At 44.7% G+C, this 20539-nt stretch overlaps 1 protein-coding gene and 1 non-coding gene across 2 annotated transcripts in view; one reads left to right on the top strand and one right to left on the bottom strand.

Annotated features, from left to right (window-relative positions):
- Nucleotides 1-20539, top strand: part of LOC126272292 (probable beta-hexosaminidase fdl) — a 181863-nt gene that overhangs the window by 104331 nt on the left and 56993 nt on the right. Inside the window, exons 5-6 of the mRNA XM_049975056.1 lie at nucleotides 11413-11619; nucleotides 13802-13940. Of these exons, the coding sequence (XP_049831013.1) occupies nucleotides 11413-11619; nucleotides 13802-13940 (346 nt within the window). The remainder of the gene's footprint in view (nucleotides 1-11412; nucleotides 11620-13801; nucleotides 13941-20539) is intronic.
- Trnat-ugu (transfer RNA threonine (anticodon UGU)) lies at nucleotides 6217-6290 on the bottom strand. Its single transcript has one exon. It is a non-coding gene; the product is annotated as a tRNA-Thr (tRNA).

Here is a 20539-nt window from a genome sequence, read left to right as displayed (position 1 = left end):
TGATGGTCGTATGCGTGTTTGGCGCCGTGCAGGTGAGCACCACAATCAGGACTGCATACGACCGAGGCACACAGGGCCAACACCCGGCATCATGGTGTGGGGAGCGATCTCCTACACTGGCCGTACACCTCTGGTGATCGTCGAGGGGACACTGAATAGTGCACGGTACATCCAAACCGTCATCGAACCCATCGTTCTACCATTCCTAGACCGGCAAGGAACTTGCTGTTCCAACAGGACAATGCACGTCCGCATGTATCCTGTGCCACCCAACGTGCTCTAGAAGGTTTAAGTGAACTACCCTGGCCAGCAAGATCTCCGGATCTGTCCCCCATTGAGCATGTTTGGGACTGGATGAAGCGTCGTCTCACGCGGTCTGCACGTCCAGCACGAACGCTGGTCCAACTGAGGCGCCAGGTGGAAATGGCATGGCAAGCCGTTCCACAAGACTACATCCAGCATCTCTACGATCGTCTCCATGGGAGAATAGCAGCCTGCATTGCTGCGAAAGGTGGATATACACTGTACTAGTGCCGACATTGTGCATGCTCTGTTGCCTGTGTCTATGTGCCTGTGGTTCTGGCAGTGTGATCATGTGATGTATCTGACCCCAGGAATGTGTCAATAAAGTTTCCCCTTCCTGGGACAATGAATTCACGGTGTTCTTATTTCAATTTCCAGGAGTGTAGTTATTGAGAAGCCACATCAGCCACTTTAATTTACAAGTTAGATAAGTAATTAAAGATAATTGAGGGTCACTGTAGACCATTTTGATAGTTTCCTCTTTTGTGAAACTTAATTTAAACCTAGATTATAGATGTGATATGGCATAGGTCATCCTTCGACCCATTCAGGGAAACCCGTTCAGGGAATATTCGTTCACATTTTTGTTGAACGCAGTTGGTTTTTACCATCCTGTATTAAAAAACTTCCTTTTATCAATAGTGCAATTTATAAAAAGGGGGTGAATTATGCTGCCACAAAATTTCCAATGGTAAACTTAACTGCTTTCTCGATGTTATTTTACCAGCTAACTAAAAATAAGAAAGCCTTGAACCCCTTCCACTAAATTTAGTTAGTATTAAGATTCTTTTACAAGGAGTGTAGTGAAGCTGACGCTGAAATAAATATTGGGTTATATCATCGTTAGTCTCACTGAACTCTTCTGAGTTCAACATGTCATGTGTGGTCTGGCGTCTCCTTACTACCAACAGGTCCCAGGTTCAAACTAGTCTATTCCCTAAACGCGCTCAGAGCGTCGTTGCGCGAAAGTGGTAGGGAGACATGATACAGAACAGACACCACGCAGAATGTTAGAAAACTCCACTGCCATTTGGGAAGCTGTTCAGGGATATTTTTGAGTGTTTTGGTAGAAGGTACTCTCGGTCTCCATTTGGTTGTTAAGGAGTAATAAAGTTTTGACTTACTCTCCGATTTACCTTGCATCTGTATTGCTACGAAAATGACACTAAAATGAAAATGTCGACGAAATGATCAGTGTGTCTTGTTTGGGAATTTTGTACATGACCGGTACAGATAGTTTCTTCATCGTATTTTTATTTTGCTCTTTTCTTTTGGCTTCGGAGATCTCAAAATGAGAGAAATAAACTATTTCTGCCTATCACGGTCTTCCCTACCATCAGATTAGAACAACCTCATCTGATGTGCTGTTCTCCGGACCGTAATCTTGTCGGGTTCTTCACTTGCTGCAGGTATTTAGACAGCAGATTGAAATTATTGGTTAGTGAAGAGAACAGAGGGAGAACGTAGACCAGTGACAGACTGCTTAAAGAAAAGCAGATACATTGTCGTAAAGCCATGGCAATGGAGGCCGTAAGGTGGTAAGGAGACAGTCCACAATTTTGGACTACACAAGCGATCCGCGACCTTGCTATGGATCAGATCAAAAGTACACGGATAGACGCAAAATACGAACAAAGATAACTGTAACTATTACAGTCGCTAGTCTTTTTTGAAGCAACTTAACAGAGATGACTCCGGAATTCGAATCACAACTTACGGTAAAGTGCCATGAGTGGAAACATGTTGCTACCACAAGGACAGGAGCAGCACAACAGACACTCCCATATTACCATTGATAAAACCGGGGGGCTTATCTCTCGCGGTCCAAACCCAATATTTACGTCTTAAATATGGTCATCTTTGCTACGAGCACTCTACCGCAAATATTTTGATAAAAACGGAGCGTAAAAGTGCCTAGTTGCTTCCGGAGCCGTGTAAAAGAACGCATGCAGCACAGAATAGCCTATACTGCCGCGCTTCTGCTGGTCACGTAATACAGCCTGCAATGTACTCCTAATTGATCACACCAAGCACTCCAACGGATTGTGACAGACGGGAGACTGTCAGTTTTGTAAACTCGGGTCCTCGCAGACTGTGTGCTTCCTCCGAAAGTAAAAGGTCCCTGCTGCCTACATGTGCGGGGGCGGCAATGGAAACGGACGCTTAACTTTCAACAGAGGGGCTGCTCAGCCCGCCCACGCACAGGCTGACGCTGCTGGGGTGGCGCCAGGCCTCTGGCCGTCGAAGAGGCCGGTGTCCCTCCACGCAACTGTCACCTTGGTGTGGACTTTTGAAACCAACGCGCACTACTGGATCTGCTACAGTTCTACGCCACTTTGAGGAATTTCCGAATTTACTGATAGGCGAACCAAGAAATTTCAACATCCCAGTCTTAGTCCTGTGTATAGGCAAGCTATATGTGACTACAGATGGCTTTAGAAAATCACTTTCAATGCATAATTTTTAATAATGGGATATGCAGTCCGTGCCTACTACCACTGTACTCTTAACTCTATTAACAACCTGAATCTGTGAAGTAGAAGCTTTCTTTTCTCCTCTTTATACACTACTGGAAATGGAAAAAAGAACACATTGACACCGGTGTGTCAGACCCACCATACTTGCTCCGGACACTGCGAGAGGGCTGTACAAGCAATGATCACACGCACGGCACAGCGGACACACCAGGAACCGCGGTGTTGGCCGTCGAATGGCGCTAGCTGCGCAGCATTTGTGCACCGCCGCCGTCAGTGTCAGCCAGTTTGCCGTGGCATACGGAGCTCCATCGCAGTCTTTAACACTGGTAGCATGCCGTGACAGCGTGGACGTGAACCGTATGTGCAGTTGACGGACTTTGAGCGAGGGCATATAGTGGGCATGCGGGAGGCCAGGTGGACGTACCGCCGAATCGCTCAACACGTGGGGCTTGAGGTCTCCACAGTACATCGATGTTGTCGCCAGTGGTCGGCGGAAGGTAAACGTGCCCGTCGACCTGGGACCGCACCGCAGCGACGCACGGATGCACGCCAAGACCGTAGGATACTACGCAGTGCCGTAGGGGACCGCACCGCCACTTCCCAGCAAATTAGGGACACTGTTGCTCCTGGGGTATCGGCGAGGACCATTCGCAACCGACTCCATGAAGCTGGGCTACGGTCCCGCACACCGTTAGGCCGTCTTCCGCTCACGCCCCAACATCGTGCAGCCCGCCTCCAGTGGTGTCGCGACAGGCGTGAATGGAGGGACTAATGGAGACGTGTCGTCTTCAGCGATGAGAGTCGCTTCTGCCTTGGCGCCAATGATGGTCGTATGCGTGTTTGGCGCCGTGCAGGTGAGCACCACAATCAGGACTGCATACGAGGCACACAGGGCCAACACCCGGCATCATGGTGTGGGGAGCGATCTGCTACACTGGCCGTACACCTCTGGTGATCGTCGAGGGGACACTGAATAGTGCACGGTACATCCAAACCGTCATCGAACCCATCGTTCTACCATTTCTAGACCGGCAAGGGAACTTGCTGCTCCAACAGAACAATGCACTTCCGCATGTATCCCGTGCCACCCAACGTGCTCTAGAAGGTTTAAGTGAACTACCCTGGCCAGCAAGATCTCCAGATCTGTCCCCCATTGAGCATGTTTGGGACTGGATGAAGCGTCGTCTCACGCGGTCTGTACGTCCAGCACGAACGCTGGTCCAACTGAGGCGCCAGGTGGAAATGGTATGGCAAGCCGTTCCACAGGACTACATTCAGTATCTCTACGATCGTCTCCATGGGAGAATAGCAGCCTGCATTGCTAGCAAAAGGTGGATATACACTGTACTAGTGCCGACATTGTGCATGTTCTGTTGCCTGTGTCTATGTGCCTATGGTTCTGTCAGTGTGATCATGTGATGTATCTGACCCCAGGAATGTGTCAATAAACTTTCCCCTTCCTGAGACAATGATTTCACGGTGTTCTTATTTCAATTTCCAGGAGTGTATATGGACTGGGTTGGGTCGCTATAGAGACTTAGACACGTGCTCTTAACGTTATCTGGAAAGCATCTGTGTTGAAACTTCGATTGAATTTTATTTCGTATACGAATTGGGCTGTACTGGCTGTTGGGTGGTGGTTGAAAGCTTCTCATGCGATGTTGCGGATTCCGGGACGTCATGTCTACAGTGAAGTTACAGCCAGAAAGCTTCGCTCGTGAGTTGCACTGCGGGTGGTTTTCAGTGCATGCTCGGCGCTTTCTGAGGTTGCGGTATCTGGGAGTTATCCTTGATGTGAGGCCACAGTGGTGCCTTTTAGCCCCAAAGTGGCCACATGTCACGTGGCAAGTATCTTCGGCATGGTCATGAACAACTATCCTGCCTTTCCATTTCTGAGACGTGATAAATTTAGCCCCACCTCAACAGCATTTCATTGTGGCGAGTCCTGTGTTGTCTCCAATAGTGTAAAATCGTTAAAGCTCAGTACTAAAGTAGTAAATAGTATAAGCGTACTAGTGTGCCATATCGGGGAAACTATTGCTGCGTTTTTCTCTTCTCTCGTATTTCGTGACACATTTGTATCCGTCACACTGGATACAAGCATTGCTCTCGCCTCTCCAAAGAAGTTTGGATGCAGAACTTGGAGTAATTATTAGTTTGTGATGACTGCTGTTTTAGCTAGTGTCGATGTTTTGAATGCTTTAGCAACGTCTGTTCTGGACTTATTTCTCCTTGCAGCTACACCTAACACCGCCGCCTTAACACTCCATTAGGTTGATGTAGACATTCAGCAATACAACACTAGTGATTTACATCAGGGTCCAGCGCTGTTCTTCCTCGCCATCGAACTTTTCTTCTGTGCATATTACTATAACTGAAGTGACTATGAAACAAATCATTGCTTCTCTACTTCAATAGTGTATATATTGGTTCCAGTTAACACACTATATATCATCGGAAACTGTCACGAAAGCTACACGTTACATGGAAACCAACTAATATTACTGTCACAGGTTTCATGTTGACGTTCTGTGAATGGAATATGACAGCAATCGCTTGGTGCCGGAGATCTTCCATGGTACTCCTTCATTCCTCCCTGCTGCACGGAGATTACAAATGCTCTCCACACCTGTTGCGTAATACTTTACCCAGTAATGGCCCGGTGTTTACAAACTAATTACGATAACGCATATATTTGCCCTGAACTCCATATTTCACGTTCGTGATACATACCCTTCCATGAATGGCATGGCTCACTATAAACTTTGAATTTCGATAATCCTTTTCTTGGCTGTTGATGCGTACTGAATGCGGAGATTGAAGCTGTCGCTTTTTTGCTGTGGAATGAGGTTTTAATTTTGTACCTCAAATCCCATACTGTGAGCAGCTGGCATTTACCTTTTTTAAATGCGGAGTTCAGTGGGTTATTTCACTTGTATTGGAAGATGAGAGCTGTGCAAATGAGGAACTAAAGTGTATTCCACTTTGAGGTCTTCTTTCGATGTATTTCAAAGTCTTGCACAATTAAATTCAGTATTGTGTGTTTCCTGCATTTTTGTTCCTCAAAAGTTACATTCCAATAAGATTCCATACTGATTTTGAATCAGAATAAATATTTGTTCTGAGATGGACTTCCATTATTAAATACTAATTCCTACAACTTATTCCCTGTTAGACAACCCGACCGAAAGGAAAATGTAGTGACACAGACTAATCTTGTGTTTGTGTGATGGTGATACCGTTGTTCACAGTGCCCAAATTACTGATAGAATGTTGCATACCTAGCAACGTTAACTGTAAATGAAGGTAGTATCTGTTCCCGTAAGAACAGATACCATTGATGACCGTGCAGCTTCTCTAGAATGAAATAATTAAATTAACACCCTAGCTGCCAAGAGGCGTTGCTATAAATCATTGGGGACACGTTGAAAATGTGTGCCCCGACCGGGACTCGAACCCGGGATCTCCTGCTGACATGGCAGACGCTCTATCCATTGAGCCACCGAGGGCATATAGAATAGTGCGCCTGCAAGAACTTATCCCCTGCACGCTTTCGGGAACAAGTACTACCTTCATATATATATATATATATAAACATCTATTAGGTGCACTACGAATGTAGTGTGGACATGTTGGGAATGTGGGTCTCAAGGGGAACGTGCAAGGGATAAGTCCCTGCAGACGCACTATCCTCTGTGCCATCGGGGGTTCAGATGGATAGTGTCATTAAGCAGGAGATTCCGGGTTCGAGTCCTGGTCGGGGCACACAATTTCAACATGTCCACAATGATGTGTATTAACGCCTGTTTGCAGCTATGGTGTCGATTTATCATTCCATACTAGCAATGTTGTTTGCTGTGGTGAAGTGTGTACAGCACTCTCGCGTTTTTGTTTCGGAGCTCAAACTATTTACTAATGAACATAAGGTTGTTCCATTGACTCTAGGTGTTTGGTGTTGGTAATTGGATCCACTTTATTCTTTGCTTAGAACTAGCTTTCACTACTGCTCGGTTCTGCCCGGGTTTGTATTTGCGGCAGCGTTAGCTGTGCGCGTGGGTGTGTTTACTAATGGAGAGTTCAGAAACACGCAGCTCATGTACGGATTCACTGAACACAGTGGGAGGGCAGTGCCACGAGGTTATGCTGAGCGGTTGTCACACCAACGACATCATCACAATACTTCCTTTCCCAGGAGTCATTGCCTAACTGTTACACGTTCGTTATTGCATAGTAGAGGCTTTATCACTGTTGTAGGTAATTTAATGTGGGTAACTGGGACGACATAATAAATAGTAATTCCACCATTGCACGTAACAAGACACCGAAAACAGGTACTTTCTATGAAAATATAGGTTATCCCTGGACAGCCTCCGAAGTTTTGTCCTCTGTACAATATGAAGTAATATGATGCAGTGCTTGGGTTCTTCCAAATTGCGATGCAAATTTCCTTCGTTTGCTTGTCCAAAGGAACGTCGCATTGTACGCAGAATAACATAGGCACTGCAATATCGCATACGCCGACACCGGACAAGCGTTTTTCCAGTAAAACGTACGGAAGTATACATAATGGATATGAGTAGAGGTCGCAGACGCATGGTTGACGACATGTGGAAGCTTGGCTCTGGCCGTCAGTCGAGCACGGATAGCCAAATGGTCAGCTTGCACCGTAGCTCAGCGTGTTCGGTCAGAGGGTTACGTGCCCTCTGTAATAAAGAGACTGAGTCAATCGATCAACAACGAACATAAATGGATGTCTTACGACGTCCGCCCCGAGCAGATGCAACGAACACATGCGAACAAAATGAGATTTAAAAAAAAAAAATGGTTAAGCGACCGCTCGCGATACGTGGGAAATCCGGGATCGAGTCCCGGTTAGGCACAAATTTTCAATGTCGTCATTCTATTCTACAGTTGATGGTTGTTCATATTCGCAATTGCGAATACATCTAATATAATTTTAAAAAACGTCTCTTCCAAAAAATACGTAGTCTATGCCTGATCTAAGGCCATAAGGATCTTTCGTAGTTATTATTGAATCGTAAATGTAGAGAATAGTGTGTCTTTGTGTGTGTGTCTTTGTGTGTGTGTCTTTGTGTGTGTGTCTTTGTGTGTGTGTCTTTGTGTGTGTGTCTTTGTGTGTGTGTCTTTGTGTGTGTGTCTTTGTGTGTGTGTCTTTGTGTGTGTGTCTTTGTGTGTGTGTCTTTGTGTGTGTGTCTTTGTGTGTGTGTCTTTGTGTGTGTGTCTTTGTGTGTGTGTCTTTGTGTGTGTGTCTTTGTGTGTGTGTGTCTTTGTGTGTGTGTGTCTTTGTGTGTGTGTCTTTGTGTGTGTGTCTTTGTGTGTGTGTCTTTGTGTGTGTGTGTGTCTTTGTGTGTGTGTGTGTCTTTGTGTGTGTGTGTGTCTTTGTGTGTGTGTGTCTTTGTGTGTGTGTGTCTTTGTGTGTGTGTGTCTTTGTGTGTGTGTGTCTTTGTGTGTGTGTGTCTTTGTGTGTGTGTGTCTTTGTGTGTGTGTGTCTTTGTGTGTGTGTGTCTTTGTGTGTGTGTGTCTTTGTGTGTGTGTGTGTCTTTGTGTGTGTGTGTGTCTTTGTGTGTGTGTGTGTCTTTGTGTGTGTGTGTGTCTTTGTGTGTGTGTGTGTCTTTGTGTGTGTGTGTGTCTTTGTGTGTGTGTGTGTCTTTGTGTGTGTGTGTGTCTTTGTGTGTGTGTGTGTGTCTTTGTGTGTGTGTGTGTCTTTGTGTGTGTGTGTGTCTTTGTGTGTGTGTGTGTCTTTGTGTGTGTGTGTGTGTCTTTGTGTGTGTGTGTGTCTTTGTGTGTGTGTGTGTCTTTGTGTGTGTGTGTGTCTTTGTGTGTGTGTGTGTGTCTTTGTGTGTGTGTGTCTTTGTGTGTGTGTGTCTTTGTGTGTGTGTGTCTTTGTGTGTGTGTGTGTCTTTGTGTGTGTGTGTGTCTTTGTGTGTGTGTGTGTCTTTGTGTGTGTGTGTGTCTTTGTGTGTGTGTGTGTCTTTGTGTGTGTGTGTGTCTTTGTGTGTGTGTGTGTCTTTGTGTGTGTGTGTGTCTTTGTGTGTGTGTGTGTCTTTGTGTGTGTGTGTGTCTTTGTGTGTGTGTGTGTCTTTGTGTGTGTGTGTGTCTTTGTGTGTGTGTGTGTCTTTGTGTGTGTGTGTGTCTTTGTGTGTGTGTGTGTCTTTGTCTTTGTGTGTGTGTGTGTCTTTGTGTGTGTGTGTCTTTGTCTTTGTGTGTGTGTGTGTCTTTGTGTGTGTGTGTGTCTTTGTGTGTGTGTGTGTCTTTGTGTGTGTGTGTGTCTTTGTGTGTGTGTGTGTCTTTGTGTGTGTGTGTGTCTTTGTGTGTGTGTGTGTCTTTGTGTGTGTGTGTGTCTTTGTGTGTGTGTGTGTCTTTGTGTGTGTGTGTGTGTGTGTGTCTTTGTGTGTGTGTGTGTGTGTGTGTCTTTGTGTGTGTGTGTGTGTGTGTGTCTTTGTGTGTGTGTGTGTGTGTGTGTGTCTTTGTGTGTGTGTGTGTGTGTGTGTGTCTTTGTGTGTGTGTGTGTGTGTGTGTGTCTTTGTGTGTGTGTGTGTGTGTGTGTCTTTGTGTGTGTGTGTGTGTCTTTGTGTGTGTGTGTGTGTGTGTGTCTTTGTGTGTGTGTGTGTGTGTGTGTGTCTTTGTGTGTGTGTGTGTGTGTGTGTGTCTTTGTGTGTGTGTGTGTGTGTGTGTGTCTTTGTGTGTGTGTGTGTGTCTTTGTGTGTGTGTGTGTGTCTTTGTGTGTGTGTGTGTGTCTTTGTGTGTGTGTGTGTGTGTCTTTGTGTGTGTGTCTTTGTGTGTTTGTGTGTCTTTGTGTGTGTGTGTGTCTTTGTGTGTGTGTGTGTCTTTGTGTGTGTGTGTGTCTTTGTGTGTCTTTGTGTGTCTTTGTGTGTCTTTGTGTCTTTGTGTGTGTGTGTGTCTTTGTGTGTCTTTGTGTGTCTTTGTGTGTCTTTGTGTGTCTTTGTGTGTCTTTGTGTGTCTTTGTGTGTCTTTGTGTGTCTTTGTGTGTCTTTGTGTGTCTTTGTGTGTCTTTGTGTGTCTTTGTGTGTCTTTGTGTGTCTTTGTGTGTCTTTGTGTGTGTGTCTTTGTGTGTCTTTGTGTGTGTGTGTGTGTCTTTGTGTGTCTTTGTGTGTCTTTGTGTGTCTTTGTGTGTCTTTGTGTGTCTTTGTGTGTCTTTGTGTGTCTTTGTGTGTCTTTGTGTGTCTTTGTGTGTGTGTGTGTGTCTTTGTGTGTCTTTGTGTGTCTTTGTGTGTGTGTGTGTGTCTTTGTGTGTCTTTGTGTGTGTGTGTGTGTCTTTGTGTGTCTTTGTGTGTCTTTGTGTGTGTGTGTGTGTCTGTGTGTGTCTTTGTGTGTGTGTGTGTGTCTTTGTGTGTCTTTGTGTGTGTGTGTGTGTGTGTGTGTGTCTTTGTGTGTGTGTGTGTGTGTGTGTGTGTCTTTGTGTGTGTGTGTGTGTCTTTGTGTGTCTTTGTGTGTGTGTGTGTGTGTGTGTGTGTCTTTGTGTGTGTGTGTGTGTCTTTGTGTGTCTTTGTGTGTGTGTGTGTGTGTCTTTGTGTGTGTGTGTGTGTGTCTCATTATATCGGCCATTTCACGATCTTCCTCTGAGCGAATGCACAAACAGTGCCCGAACTCTTATGAGAATCGGCGGTAAAGCCACGAGTAATGAGTGTAAGGGGCAGAGGCACTGAGTATAGTTTCAAATAAGGGTCTCACGGGAGACGGGCCAGAGAAGTCCCTGCACACGCACTAACCTCTGTCCCCTCGGTGGTTCAGTTGGGTATATACCGGCACCGTAGCTCAGCGTGTTCGGTCAGAATGTTAGCTGCCTTCTGTGATAAAAAAAATACCGAGTTCATCGATCAACAACGAACTTAAAAGGATGTCATAAGACGTCCGCCCCGAGCAGATGCAACGAACAAAAGCGAACAAAATGAGATTTAAGAAATTTTTTTTGATAGTGTCTGCCCTGTAAGCAGGAGATAGCGAGTTAGTCCCGGTCGGAGCACACATTTTCGACTATCCCCGTTGACTTATATCATCGCCTGCTGTATGCAGCTGGGGTATTCATTTCATTGTAATATGTGGAAAGGTCCCTGGTATTACGTTATACATTCAGATTCATGCTCAATTGGCCCTTTGCTGTAGGACTATGCCTCGCTATTTCTCCTTATTGTTTTACGTCATTCACGATCGTATGGAAACGAACATTAGACAAAAAACCCAAGTTTAATCGGCCAAAAATGGTGAAAAAGCACTTTAATCAAATAACTAACCACGTCTACTGAACTGACTTAGCCGGCCGGTGTGGCCGTGCGGTTCTAGGCGCTACAGTCTGGAACCGAGCGCCCGCTACGGCCGCAGGTTCGAATCCCGCCTCTGGCATGGATGTGTGTGATGTCCTTAGGTTAGTTAGGTTTACTTAGTTCTGAGTTCTGGGCGACTGATGACCTCAGAAGTTAAGTCCCATAATGCTCAGAGCCAATTCAACAGACTTATTTTGATTAATTTCGGTACTGATTTCACTGACATTTCATGTGGTTGTAGTAAATCGATTACATCTTCATTAATCTCATTGTCAGTGAATTAAGGTCAGGTAAATATTGACTGATACTGTTTGACGATTCGTTTGCAGGACGCGCCCAAGTTCCGGCACCGAGGCCTGATGGTGGACACGGCGCGCAACTTCATCCCGCTGGAGGCGCTGCAGCGCACGGTGGACGCGATGGCCTCCAACAAGCTCAACACGCTGCACTGGCACCTCACTGACTCCACCAGCTTCCCCTACCTCAGCCGCGCGCTGCCCACCATGGCGCGCTACGGGGCATACTCTCCTGAACAGGTGGGCGATGCGACCGTTTGTTCAAAGGCAATAAATCGATATCCTTATCATAAAGGGATGCAGGTTGATTAAATGTTGCAGAAGTATCTTGAGAGTAATCCGTCTGATCTTTCGTACTTGAAAGATGTATTTACCATTCACTGTGGGTATCTAACACAACTACTAAAATAACGCTGTTATTGAGTCGTACCTACAATGAAGCGCCAAAGAAATTGGTATAGGCATGAGTATTCAATTACAGAGATACGTAAAGGGCAGAATATCGGGCTGCGGTCGGCAAGGCCTATATAAGACAAGTGTCTGGTGCAGTTGTTAGATCACTTACTGCTGCTGAAATGGCAGGTTATCAAGATTTGAGTCTGAACTTGTAGTTAGTCGGCGCACGAGTGATGGGGACACAGAATCACCGAAGTAGCGACGAAGCGGGGATTTTCCTGTACGATCATTTCACGAGTGTATCGTGAATATCAGGAACCTGGTAAAACATCAAATGACCGACTTCACTGTGGTCGTAAAAACATCCTGCAAAAATGGGACCAACGACGACTGCAAAGATTCGTTCGGCCTTGCAGAAGTGCAACCCTTCAGCAAATTGCTGCAGATTTTAATGCCGAGTCATCAAGTGCCAAATATTCTTTCGGGTTGTATAGCCGTGATCCATGGAACCCTTCCAATCCTGATGTTTCGTCCAAAGCTACGTTGGACATCTCCCTAGGTGCTTCTGATTGTGCTGAATCTTTCCGACTGACGAGTCGGACGTCGAAGAACGGCCTAAATACCGTGGAAAGTGGACGCGGTCTCGATTTCACGTGATAGCAGAGATGAATGTTGTCAAGGATAAAACATAACTATCGATCATAGTACGTCAAAGACAAAATTTCTCATCGATTCTGTAGCGCCACTGTCCATATATCGCTGAGTTTCATATCTTTGTCTTTTCTATTGAAATTATCACCATGTTCATATATTTCGATGGCTTCTCTGTATAGCCGAGGACGATAGATCGTCATAGTACACAAAACTTAAGTTTCCGAAGATTTCGCTCGGTGATCACTCGACTGAAGAGCATTTTCCGTTAAGACTGATTTGTCTGTTTTCCATAGTCGGCAAAGACTTCTATGTTCCTTCAACCGTGTATTCACACTCCCCGTTCTAGTTCCAATGTAGACCCTACCACATGTACACGGAATCTTGTATACACCACTTGCAGACAGAGGGGGACGTTTATCCTTAACGGAACGAAGTGCTTAGCCTATTTTCAGACCGACTAAGAAAACAGGCCAATCATATTTTTGGCTGATTCACTCACTCGAGAGAGGCTAGCCTATGAACCACGGATTGATAACCATGCTGTCCAGTCCCTTATCCCCCTAATCAACGCAGCAATCGACTCTGTTATGAATAGTAAAGCTCTGTATGAGAGTTAGTGCCGTTTCATGGAGAAAGTGCTTTAATACTGGTTCACAGGAAGTGTTCGGCCTGTAAGCCGTTTAGCGCAGTCACATCGACCTTAAACGAAATTGTTTCGTTGCGTTATTCTTCTTTACTGGTGACATCCTATGCTTGAAATTCATTCAGTGACAGGCTTTATTGCTGTGTGGAGTACCTCAGGGTCAAAATTAGAGATAGAATATCTTAAACCGTGTATTTTACCATCAGACATTAATGGTCGGAAGCGAATATTTCCAGTGTTTGGAGCTCTTGCATCAGCAATACAAGTGAAGCACGTGTTTAAAAAACGTAGGGTTTTTCGCAAAATAAGATTGCCTGACAATTTTACGTGGATTGCGCCACCTTAAGCAGTATCAATCTACCGTCACATAATGAGTTAGTTTGGTTTTAGATACAAAATAATTCATTAAAATGACTTTGATCCTACTGAAATGTAAAGTAAATATATGTCTAATTCCCGGATAGCAGAACTTTGTACAGGGAATACTTCAAAATTGCAAAAAAATTATTCTACTTATTTTTTCCTCCTCCTCCTCCTCCTACTTATGTTTTCCTCCTCCTACTTATGTTTTCCTCCTCCTCATTTTTTCCTCCTCATTTTTTCCTCCTCCTCCTCATTTTTTCCTCCTCCTCCTCCTCCTCCTCCTCCTCCTCCTCCTCCTCCTCATTTTTTCCTCCTCCTCCTCCTCCTCTACTCCAGCTTTACAGCTGTATTACACATTGCCCACAGGTGTACAGTATGGAGGACGTGTCGCGGCTGGCGGAGTTCGCGAGAGAGCGTGGGGTGCGTCTGGTGGTGGAGCTGGACGTGCCCGCCCACGCCGCTGCCGGCTGGCCTACCGAGCAAGTCTCCTGTTCGGAGCAGAGGGGTACGTTGGCTATAAAACTCAACTAGCGAACCAGAGCTCCACAACTATACTTACAGCCCTTCACACCAACCACTGAGGAACCTGCTTGTAACCAGTTTGCCTGCCACCGAAACTCCAGTTATTAAGATTTAAACAATGCAGTTATTTGTCTTCTCTCAGGCGTAAAAACCAATTAAAGACCTTGGTTGACATAGCAGGTATCACAACTGGATACTCGTCCTAAATGTGGAAAGAAAACAGAATTTCTAAAAATCAACAAGGCAGTTGGCTAATTGCATTATTTTCGCGTTCTGAATGGGTTCATCAAAACTATGCTGATTCTTCTTTTACCATAAGTAATCGTCATACAAACAAGTTTTATGAATATAAACGTACTTAGTCACATGCAAATCCTGTAATAAAAGTACACACTCAGCAAAGACACTCTCAGACCCTTAAAAAGAAATGACTCTTCACTTCAGGCTAACCATGACTGCAAGTCGGTGTAACAGCAACAATATCAGCATGAAGCATTGTAATACTTCCTGTAACTATGCATATCATTTATATGCAAAGACACTTATTTTATTTTCGTAAAAGGGTTTACTCGCTATTGCTAGTCCTCATTTTGCACTAAGGTGATAAACTGATAAGTCATGGGATACCGTTAAGCACATATACAGATGGCGGTAGAACCGCGCAAGCACCGTATAAAAAGGCAATGGAATGGCGGAGCTGTCATTTGTACTCAGATGATACATTTAAAAAGGTTTCGGACATGATTGTGGCCGCAAGGCGGGAATTATCAGACTGAACGCGGAATAGTAGCTGGAGCTACACACATGGAACATTCCATTTCGAAAGTCGATGGCGAATTAAATATTCTGAGATAGTGAATAAAATATTCTCGGACTTCTTGCCGCGTCAAATCTTGGTAAAACCTTGAGCTTTCGACGATATTAACCACCATCGTCATCGTCAGGAAACTGACTGACTAAGCAGCAGCGGTGGTGGACCTTATGTAGCCCCAGGACGGCTTGTGATTGGACGGCGAATACGTCACGGTGTAGCAGATGTTGTCGACGCCTGCACTGGTGGCGCCATCGCTCCCGGAGTATCGAGGACCCGCGGCGAATCTCTCTGACGTTTCTCCATATCGAGCGCTCGCTTCCATGCACCACTAAGATTGTAACCATTGTCACGATTAAAATTGCTATCGCACATTCTAATTTCTATCACCTCTTTAATTACCGAGTCCCAGTATGTGGACGCCTGAGACAGAACTTTCGTTTTACCAAACAAAATTTTATGTTTCCTAGTGAGGCTATGCTCCGAAATTGCCGATTTTTCCAGCTCCCTATTTTTAATGTGACGATGTTCTGTACAGCGATCGGGAATGGTCCGGACTGACTGACCGATGTAACTACTTCCACATTCACAAGGAATTTTGTAAATACCAGGAATCCTGAGACCGAGGCAGTCCTTCATAGGACGCAACATCCCCTTGATTTTCCTTCGAGGTCGAAAGATCGGTCTTAAACATTGTCTACGAAAGATCCTGCTTATTTTACTGGAAATAGAACCGAAGAAAGGAAGAAACAGGCTAGGTTGTTCATCATGCGAATAATCATTATTTTCACGTTTCTTTCTCTTGCAGAACGGTGACTTTACATCCCGTGAACCATAGCCGTTCCTACGAAACACGTATTTAAGGTGATTAATTTCAGAATTTAAATGGGCTTTGTCAGACACAGTTCTTGCTCTATACATCAATGTAGTTAGAACGGCTTTCTTCTGAGCTGGATGATGGAAACTCTATGTGTCGAGATCTAGATCTGTGTGCGTTGGTTTGTGGTGCACAAAGTGGCCAAGCCGCCCATCTGCTTTTCTTTGCACCAGTACATCTAGAAACGGAATCTCAAGCACTCCTGCAATGTGACGAACTGGAAGACATTTCTATTGTTTTCAATCGACATAAAAATCTCAGTATGAGCCAAAGAATTATCTTCCTCTAAATTCGGATACCTGAGGCAGACAACGAATTGCATGCCAACTGAGCAAGACGAGGAGCCCATTTCATCTTTCAAATCCAAAAGGACCTGAATACTAAAACAGTACACACAGGTGCTTTTATGCTTGGTTCGTATGAAATCACATTAAGCAAGAAAGCTGTAGTTACGGTTTACAGATGCAGGGTTAAACTTTACGTTTCCCCACCAATGAGAGATGATTTCGGTGCCTACACTTCAGTCACATGTCGTCCTACTGCACCGTTGATTCGGTTGAAATTGCGGAAGGGCTTTGCACGAAAAAGAACTTCGGAAGCAATCTCCCACGTGTAATTAATAGTTCAAGCCACGCACTACACGTTCGCAAGCCTAACCCGTGCTCAGAAAACGTCACAGAACACAAAACGCTTGACCAGTTACTTTGAAAGCTGAAAAATATGAACATCGTCACTCAGTCACAACTTCTGCAAGCACTGTTAAGTTCTCTATCTGGTAGCTCTTACAGCCATACAAATCGCTCGACCACTCCTCTGACGGAGAGGTCACAAACTACCGTCTCCAGACCTACGGCACCAACTGAGACCACTGTACTGGTGCGGCATGGGAATGACGGAGGTGCTGTCACCATCCAAGGCGATCTCCTCAATATGCAAGGCAGAAGCCTCAGACAAGCCACTGGATGAAAGAGCACAGGCGGATGGGTCACAGAGTAGACCGCTCGGCAAGCAATAAAGAGCTTAAAGAACGCAAAATTGCATCCGAAATGAAACCGCCATGGACAACACAGTGAAAAGTAAAAACCCAAACCAAAATAGATCTGGCGGTTCTGACCAAACATGACACGCCCCGTCCTCCCCGCTTTCACATTTGCAAGAAACCACATTATAAATGTTATATCAACCTCAGAGGAGGCTCAAAGGTAGCCCATGTTACAGTACCTGAATTATTTCACCTCGGTTGTCTTTGCTTCATCCTCTTTAATGTTATTACAATGAAACTGTAATAGACACTACTGCTACCTGGCAGAGCTTCAGCCTACCCTATAGTAGATGTTGTAATACAGGAATCACGTTTCTTAGAAGACCTGCCTATTTTTAAACATTATCTCGCTTATTGTAATAACTCTTACTACACAGCGTCTGGAGGCGTAGGCACACACAAACAACCTAGCATTTACAGTGAACCTCTATTTCCAAACATCAGAAAAGAAGCGCAAAAGTTATATCAGGAAATATAACAATATAAAATATCTATCCACCAGATGATAACTTCTTCTATCAAAAGTAGCGACCCTTGTAGTGTAACTAGCCAAACCTGTTATACTAATGCACACAATCGTTTGCGTGTTGCATGCTACCTGTAAAAGGTAGAGGAAAACTTCAACAGATTTCTTGAGGAATTTAAACTCTCCTTTCTAAAAAAAGAACTAGTACATTTTAGTACCACGTATGTTACCTACTCCGTTGTAGACCTCTCAGTATGCAGCCCAAGCTCAGTCGTCATGATCCAGTGGAAAGTGGATGGAGACTTGTCATTATGACGACTTCTCCTATCCATGCCAAATCGAACTCGAAGTATCATCCGAACTGACCTACGTCGTAAATTTAATTTGGGTGTGTGTCAAAAATTCCAGTGGATGGCGTAAGAACTGCCGATCAAATTCTACGCTTTTTAAGAGAGAGTACAAAAATTTATGATAGTACCCTAACTCAGAGAGGTCCTAACCTTCGCTGCATCCATGCTCACTGGCACACGACCCCCAGTCGATGGTGGAATTCCTTTCGAAGGTGTGCTGACATCGCTCAGAAACCGGTCACACAGACAGCGTAATTAACGACTGGGAAGAGTGTGCCAGTCGCTGGTAATCTAATGTTGGCGTTATCTGTTCATAAAACGTATGATCTTACATTAATGGTTTGATACAATAAGACAAATGCTACAGTTGGGAACTATCTTGAGGCACCGTAGCTCACGGTGCTCAAAATAGTGTGTTCATGCTGTATAAAAGGATGAACACTTAGTTACCTGCAGCAAGTTTCACAAATCATTTCAAACCTTTTCTCAACTTTTCCGCGCTTAACGTTCAGTTTTGACATTAAATCAGTTGTAAAGTAATCAGACGTTTGAAGTTTTAGACAAGGGGTTATAATTGTTAAAGAATAGGGGGTGTGAAACTTCCTGGCAGATTAAAACTGTGTGCCGGACCGAGACTCTAACTCGGGACCTTTGCCTTTCGCGGGTAAGTGCTCTACCAACTGAGCTACCAAAGCACGACTCACGCCCCGTCCTCACAGCTTTACTTCTGCCAGTACCTCGTCTCCTACCTTCCAAACTTTACAGAAGCTCTCCTGCAGGATTTGTCGAATTGTCTTGACACAGGACAATTAGTTTGATTGATCGAGAAATTCGTCTGATCTACGTTCGAAGTAGCAGGAGTCGACTTCACATGCATTTGTGAAGACTGATTTCAAGAACTACTTTTAGGATTTTGGTACAGGTTTACTGATAATTATTCACAAGAAATATTAATGTATATAATTCACTAGCGATCCGCTCTGCCTTTACAGCCTTACGGCTAGACGTCTTATCTGACACAGCGGTAATTTCGTTTAGGGTAACTGTACAGTCACTATTAAAATCCAGAGGGCATTATTAGGTAAATGAATATTACATTAATCATTAACTACACACCAAAAAAATGGTTATTATTAGCTCAATATCAGATACATCATGCATCGTAGATCATTTAGGCAGTTAGTGATGGCTCATGTGAGCTCCATGATAGCAACAACTCGAGCAGTGATTCTAGAGCGTTAAGAATTTCACCTCTACATGTTAACGGTTCATTTTTCGCAGCGGTAGGGAGTTCAGGTTTTTGTAGTTTGAAATACTTAAAAATTATACACAAACTTTCCTCACAAATCCATGTATTAGTGAAAACAATACCGAAGTCCCTGCAGTAGTTCCTCAGATCAGCCCGAAAATGCGGCTGGGGGAAGAGTCTCAATTTATGTGTGTATAGAATAGATCACTGCTACGTTGGGAAAGTCATCCACATGTGGATACTAGTGCTATCCATATGAATCTAGGGACGATCATTAATTTATTTCCTTGACTTATAATCGCTTTCTGACTTCTTATAGTTTGCCCGTCTAATAAGATAAGTCGTAGGGTCATTATCAGTTCATGCGTTCATAAATGAATCGTAATTGCATTCTCGGTAAGAACAGAGATCAATATTGTAGCTTCTGTAAGACAGATATACACTGTGCAACACAATTAAACTATCACTTTCTCGAAACCCTGCAACTGTCTTCCGTTCCATCATTTAGGTTTGAAATTTGGCTCAAAGGTGCCTACAGTCTTCCTCCGTATTGGTGCAGAAGCACGGCGCCCTGCGACGTCACCCTCGGACCCGACGCCGCTTCAATCACTAAGGTTCCGAACCTTGCGGATAAAGTCCAGATCTAAGTAGTTCATGTGACATGTAAAGTGGGTTAATGATGTCACATTGGTACATTTCGTCACAGTCCGGTCCAATGCTACCGTGTACTTGTCACACGATAAGGAGGTCGTCACAGGTTCTTTGACCCACATTTCACCCCTTCTTTTGATGCCTCTACGATGGAAAGCAGAACCGCGACGCCCAGCTTTGAAATTACGGCTACACCACCACTCAGAATCTAAACGAGAAGACCACAAGCGGTTGCATGAAAGGCATCAATGAAACCACTCCTTTCCTTGGTAAGTTGAGTACCGCATGTTCCGCGGTCGAAGGCGACAGTTTACAACGCGATGAACAAACGTACGACGTTCTTCACAACCTTCGGCGGTTTTGACATCCTGGGAGATGCAGCCCTTCTCGACGGACATCACAGGAATGAAACTACATTGAACGTGATCTCACGCTCTTTGGACAGCAGTGCGACCGCGGTTTTAGCTCTGGTGTACAGGGTGAGACCGATAGGAACCTTTTAAACCCATTCGTTGTAATGTGAACGTGATCCAAAAGAGCAAATGGTACTTAGCTTTTCCACTGCTCCAATTTCACGCCCTCTTGTGGAATGATCACGGAGGTGTGTGGCACACGTGTGTGAATAAAATGGCAGTGTGTCCCTCAAAGACCCACCGCCCCACGCCATTTCTACAGATCCCTCTGTGGCACTCGCTCACATTTATTTTAGAACTTTGCCCTTACAGAGCGACGCTGCGAAGGACTCCTAGGCGGCTGCAAGCAGGCAACTGGTCTCAGTGTGTTGCCTACCTGTAGTTGCCTCAGACTGCTTTGCAAGTTTTCTCTGTAAACGTACACATTTAAAATTCCCAATAAATGTGAGCTCGTTGTCACCAAGGATTTTGTGAAAATGAAGGCCTTAGAGCGACTCTTTGCTGTTTCAATCTCGCATCTCTCCATGATCTCTTGTTTGAGAGTGTGAAACAGGAGCCCTGAAAAAGGATAGGGAACATTTCCTCGTTCACATCATGTTCAAATTTCGTTGAGTGATTTTAAATGGTCCCTCGTGGTTCCAACTTTTACACCAGAACAAATCGCGGTGCCTAGAACGAAGTCTTGTTCTTCATCGCACTGCAAACTGTTTTCGACCACCAAAA

This window comes from Schistocerca gregaria, chromosome 5 (genome assembly GCF_023897955.1).
Source record: "Schistocerca gregaria isolate iqSchGreg1 chromosome 5, iqSchGreg1.2, whole genome shotgun sequence".
Classification (NCBI taxonomy): Eukaryota; Metazoa; Arthropoda; class Insecta; order Orthoptera; family Acrididae; genus Schistocerca; species Schistocerca gregaria.
Note: the sequence above shows the minus strand (reverse complement) of the source record. Positions and strands in the feature narration are given on the sequence as shown.